Source organism: Nyctibius grandis, chromosome 15, assembly GCF_013368605.1.
Source record: "Nyctibius grandis isolate bNycGra1 chromosome 15, bNycGra1.pri, whole genome shotgun sequence".
NCBI classification, from domain to species: domain Eukaryota; kingdom Metazoa; phylum Chordata; class Aves; order Nyctibiiformes; family Nyctibiidae; genus Nyctibius; species Nyctibius grandis.
Window position 1 is genome coordinate 9,768,138 of NC_090672.1, and position 6,000 is coordinate 9,774,137.

General features: G+C 37.3%; 1 protein-coding gene across 9 annotated transcripts in view; it reads right to left on the reverse strand.

Moving 5' to 3' along the window:
- The window catches only part of PECAM1 (platelet and endothelial cell adhesion molecule 1), a 29,504-nt gene extending 24,117 nt beyond the window's left edge, over nucleotides 1–5,387 (reverse strand). For 6 of the 9 annotated variants that reach the window (XM_068413492.1, XM_068413491.1, XM_068413486.1 and 3 more), the window contains exons 1-6: nucleotides 5,100–5,386; nucleotides 4,933–4,959; nucleotides 2,780–3,073; nucleotides 1,517–1,816; nucleotides 1,161–1,430; nucleotides 524–784 (exon numbers count right to left, since the gene is read on the reverse strand). In XM_068413492.1, the coding sequence (XP_068269593.1) occupies nucleotides 524–784; nucleotides 1,161–1,430; nucleotides 1,517–1,816; nucleotides 2,780–3,073; nucleotides 4,933–4,959; nucleotides 5,100–5,133 (1,186 nt within the window). In that variant the 5' untranslated portion in view covers nucleotides 5,134–5,386. Of the gene's footprint in view, nucleotides 1–523; nucleotides 785–1,160; nucleotides 1,431–1,516; nucleotides 1,817–2,779; nucleotides 3,074–4,932; nucleotides 4,960–5,099 lie in introns of all 9 variants that reach the window. The other 3 variants (XM_068413489.1, XM_068413484.1, XM_068413490.1) reach the window with 2 other exon arrangements.
- Nucleotides 5,388–6,000: the final 613 nt, after the last annotated feature.

A 6,000-nucleotide genomic window follows, 5' to 3' on the forward strand; every position in this document is an offset into this window, starting at 1 on the left:
GGAAAGGAAACTAGGCTGTTTATAATTAGTGTGCTGGTGAGGGGGTTGTATTGATAGCAAAAAACTTGGCTTTTCTGGAGTAGAGCTATCCAGATGACCTCTGGCACTCATGGCTTTCTGCCTGGAGAGTCAGGGGGAGGGATTCAAGGCAGACACTGACAGAGTTTCAGATCAAACTGATGAGTGAAAGGTTTGCAGAACATTCCCAGCTCCTGTGAATGGTAATGAATAGAGTTTATTTGGCACCTAGCAGAATCAAGGGAACAGAAGGAAGATGTGCTAACTCCCTTCTCCTAGGGCCAGCCCTGGAAAAGTCTGACTTGATTAGATCATGACAGGCCAAATCCTCTACAGCTAAAGCCTACAAGCACATCTCACAGAAATTAATATTGCAAGAATTAATAGACACCCTGCTAGTTCATGGACTAGAGACTGATTCTGTAAACACATGTGCTTATTTATCAGCTTACGGTTTTGATTTTTTCCCCCCACCATTGGGTTCTAAGCCTTTATATCAACTCACCATAAACATTTATCCTTACAGGTTTGCTCTCCTTGACTATTCCTTTTACTTCAGCTTTACAGATATAAGATCCAGTATCATTCACATTAGCTCTCATTGTTAAGTTTCTAGAATTTTTCAACGAGATGTCTCCATTGGAATTTTTCCGTAATATAGAGAAGTTAGCCTTCCGAAAACCACTAATGCTGCAACTCAAAGTTAATTCCTTATTTTCATCCAGCTCCCTCACAGAAGCAGACAATATTGGCTTGGGGAATAACTCTGCAAGATAAAAAGAGAATGAATTCATTCAAGTTGAGCCTAAAAGAATATGACTATCTATCTCAAAGTATACAGAATGAAGGACATACTGAAAGCTTACAGTTAGGGAAAAAAAGAATCATGTTATTTTAACAGAATAATATTTTCAGGGAAAACAGAAACTTAGCAATCACTTGAAACCACTTCTCATATGTGTTGCTTTTAAGTATTATTTTAGTTGGAAAGTACTGGCAGGCAAAAATCAGAAACCAAAATCTAAACATAAATAGCCTTTAACTTAGGGAAAATTTACACTTGGATCTGGAGGTTACACTCGGATCTTGAGTTCTAACAAATTTAAATTTAAATATTTGTCCAAGATGAACAGAGGTGTTACCTGATACAACAACATTCATTTTGGTGGTTTTAGATGCTCTCCCTTGCTCCACCTTACACAGGTATTCACCACTGTCCTCCAGAGTAGCTACTGCAGAGTATTTCAAAAGTTTCTCATCTCGTACACTTTTCAGTATTGTTTTGTTTCTCTGGAGTATGATTTCAATGTCACGCATTCGGGCTACCACAGTTGAGCATTCAAACTGTATTCTGTCTCCTTCCGTAATATTACTTGAGGGCTTGGCATGCAGAGTAGGCTTTATAAATGGTTCTGCAAGAGAGTACATATAAACTCATGACCCAACTTTTTAATTATAGCAAGCAAAGAAATGTAAAAAGAAAAACTAAGCAACTTACCCCTGACTGTAACAAGTGTTTTGTTGCTGTGTTCTGAGCTTTCAAATTCAAGTTTTACATTTCTCCTACCAAAGCAATCAAATTGTAAAATATTATCTCCCTCTTCAACAGAAAACTCCACCACAGAAAAATTTCTGTATGGTTCAAATACATGTTTTTCTTTAGGTGTTGAATTCATCTTTATCTTCCGGAAAAAGAAATATAAAGGAGGTACTTCTTCTGGCAGCTCACAACGTAATTTCACAAGTTCACCCTCTAAAACTTCTTTTTTCTCAGCAGTCAGGATTGGCTTGGTCATTCCTTAGAACAGAAAACAAGAAATAGAACATTCCATAATCCTGAAATAAACACTGTCTCTGATGACTACAGTAGTGATTTATGCTAATGAACAGATGTAAATAATTTGCAAGAACTGAGCTTTTGAAGACAGTTCCTTTGATGTGTAGGTGCAGGCCAAAGCATCTTCAGAAGAATAAGATGTCCCTCGAGAGGGTCATACAATCTTGATGCAATGTGTGAAGTATGAAACTTGCTGTTTTGAAGGTAAGAACGCTTCCTCCTCAGTGTTTCCTATTGCCACTCCGAAATGAGCAAGCAAAGAAAAAAAATGCCATCCCAACTTCTGCAGCTAGATGTGCGGGCCTCTGAAGAAAAATTACAGGCCCTGTACAACCCTGTAACTATTTAATGCTGAAAAAAATCTTTCCAGGTTGCTTTTCCAAGGGGAAAAATGTCACTTGCAGTCAAGAACACATGGCTAGAAAGAGTATAAATGGAGGTGGCCGCTGTTCTCACAAGAGATGAAAGCACAAGCCTGATACAACATTGTCTACAAAAGTAGTCCACAGTTGATACTAGCTTTGGCAATGGCTGTCACAAGGTGAGAATCTCTATACGTTATTTCCAGCTTTTCCAGTAATCTACCTGCCCCGCATCGTGTTTACGATCTATAGGCACAAGCTTTCACAAAGAATACTTCCTCTAGTCTAGGGAACAGAAGCTCAGGACAGAGGGAATGGTGGCACAGGAGGCACAGATTATATTCCCAGTTATCACTGATCTGCCATGTAGCCTTGGGATTGTGATTTCATTTTGTACCTTAACGTGAGGATTTAGTACTGAACCTCTGTAAAGTACTGTGATGTCTATGGATAAAAAACACTTTGCAAGATATCCTGTTTAGTACCGACTATAGCTACTTCCCCTGGCAGGTTGCTCTTTTTTTGTATCTCAGAAAACTGCTGTGTTTGAAGGAATACTCACCTGTTACCCAAACATGTAAGGAGCTACTAGATTTTGTCTTTCCGCCTGCTTCCACAGTACATTCATACTCTCCTGTATCTGAAGATCTAGCCATAGGTATTTCATATTGTGCATCTCCTTTGTCTGATACAGTCATGAACACAAACTTGCCATCCTTAAAAATGGTAAAATTATGCTTCAGCTGGAAATCAGTACTTTTGCTAATATCAGCATGGCAGACAATTGACAGCGGAGCTCCATTCTTTACTTTGACAGATGGCTGAACCTTGATTTCAACTGTGTTGAAAGTAAAAACTTGATGGAAAAAAATAAATAAAAAAAAAGAGTTACATTTATCTTCAATTAGTCCAACATAATACTGTTATGTCGAGCTGCTACTTTTTAATCACAAAAATGAATTAATTGTACTCGAGTAGCAGGTGTTATAATTTTTGTGGTCAGATCTCACAGATGTTGACAGTGGCAGCAGCTTTACCTTGCACCGCACAGATGTACTAGAGGCAACTACTGATTGTTACAGCACACAGTGTCCACCTGCTCAGTCTTTGCCTTGGAGGACTGAGAGAATCGCTGATTTGGCCACGCTTGTGGCCAAATCCACTAAATTCCCTAGAAGACACAGAGGACACTGGAACAGGTTTGCAGCTACTTCTTGATTTTCCTTATTTCTCACAGTTTGTTGTCTTCAACTCTAATTGGCAGGAGATCTGAGAGGTGAACAAAATTTTGTATTTATACTTGTCTGAATAAACTGAAAAATGACAGCAAAAGCCTGCTTAGAGTTGTATTAAACCCCAAGCCAATTTATCCCCAATTAGCAGAAATCCCTGGAGTTATCCCAGTAGTTTTTATCTGAAAGTAAGGTTAGGGTTCTGTCACTCAGCAAATTCCACTTCAAACATGTAACTCAGAAGTGTGGGATAATCTTAAATCTCTAGTTTAGGATAGCTAGAGCATAACAGAAGATATTTGGCTTCAAGTTCTGCAAGCAAACGTGTATGCCTAATTTTACCTTGTTGGCAGTCCAGCAATCGTATTCTCAAAGAGTCCTTAGCAATCATACCCTGATTAATTCAAATACAGAACCATATGCAGAAGCAATGCTTTCAATTCATTTAGAATTTAGCTATTAGTCCCTAAAAAAAAATACTGAATACAACATTCCTATTAAAAAAAAATAAAAATTGATAAGCACTTTAAGAAATAAAGTTTATAATAGCAATTATATATATATAGTGCTTCTGTGTTTGTAACCACAGCAATGATAAATAATTTGTACCTTAAAATTTTATAATTATTAGAATCCTGGTATAATTAATATTTTTATTCACACAGCTAGATTGACAAGTATAGAGAAAGGTTTATGAGTTCATTCACTTTCCCTTCCTTTAGAACTTACAGCTTCTGGGTATGCCCATTTTGGCCAGGATTTGTGTTACAAATTTGCTACTGTAAAAGGAAAACTTTCCTGCATCTAAAGAAGTCCCTTGCCATGTGCACTTACCAGCTATTTATAAATTGTCCTTGCTAGAGGGAGTTTTGGGCATAAAACCAATGCAAAAATAGTAATTTTTTTTTTTTCATGTGAATAGACTACATGACAACAAGAAGCAAACCTCTCTCCATAGTGATGGAAAAAAGGAAGTATGCAGAGTGTACATGCTGGAAGTCAGCAAGACGATAACGTAAAAAGTAAACGCATTCCTTTCAGAACGCAAGTTTTGTACTGTGCTCAGACATGACCTTTTCTTTTACAAGAAAAAGAGCAAGAGAGGGTGCTCTTAATTTATATGCTATAATTTCATCCTACCTCCTTGCTTGTGGGCATGAGAGGGTTTTTTAAAGACCAAAACAAAATGCTAGTAATTAAATTTTCTTTCCGATCTCTTCTCTTGTATGCCTCAGTAAAGCAAATTACTCTAGGAAAGATTTCGCCAAAACATTTATTAAAGTATGAGCAGCACATCTCATTTAAACACTATACCAAGAAACACCACCAAGTAACACCTTTTTTTTTACATGGCCAAATTTCATACTGAGCTACAGTACAGCAAATTCAGATAAACTCTGTTATGGACGCACACCAACAACTGAGGAATTAGTTAAATTACTTATTCTAAATTTGTATGTGAAAAAAACCTATAATTACCTACCTCTCTCCTGGGTGTAAAGTTCTGAACCTGGAAAAAAGTGAAAATAAATGTTATTTTCAAAGCTTACAGATTGAGAGACAGTAATGGGAAACAGTAAAAAGCCCAAACAAACCCCAATCAAACCAGAAACACATGTACCCACCCAGATATTTAGTTATCAAACTTACACTGCAAGAAAATCACCAGAAGAGCAAGATACATCTCGTTCCTGAAGAACAGATACTTAATTCCAAAATAAAACAATATTCATCATCAGAGGTGATGCCTCCAGGTACCGAAAACAGGTTACGTTTTTTTCTGTTGTTGTTTTATGGAAACAGACAGAATTTTGCCATTAAAATTTGTAAGTTTTCCCAGATCTTCAACAGAAACTGCCTAGATCAAGTAATCGTTCCCATTACTGGAAACTGGAAATGGCAAACAATGAGAATCTATCTGCTGCTCACAGGCAGATTACTGGTCAGGAAGTGACTGGACTTTTCCTGAGGGCGCCACCAAATGCATTTGCTTTGTTTAATTTCTTAAGGTGTATTAAAAAAACAAGAAGTTCCAATGACATTTATCCTGCTGTTCCTGTCAATACGGGTATTTTTAAGTCACGATTAACCATTTACAAACACAAATTACCTTTGCTATTTGACCTCAGCAGATTCTTGAGCAAATATTTCCCTTCATCCTGACATGGAGAACTCTTTCAGGGAATACATGTACATAATTATTAATTTTTCCCCTTTACCTTCATTTCTAGGTCTCTCGTCTTTACTGCAGCAAGAACAGCTTTACTGCAGGGTGCACAATAAATTTAAACTATCTCAGAAATGACAGCTGATGTTGTGTTAGACTAGAATGTTGACAGGCGGACCTCTCATACTACCATCATCTATCAAAAACACAGAACTACACAAGATTTTATTTAATGAGGTTAGGACAGTGCAAAACTTACACAATCATAAAACTTAAATCCCACGAGAAAAGAACCGGTTGGAGTTTCATTTCTCAGCAGAAATCTGAAGCAGCACTGGCACAATCTGAAACAGAGAGTACTCCAGAGCAAGACTTAAATCTGCT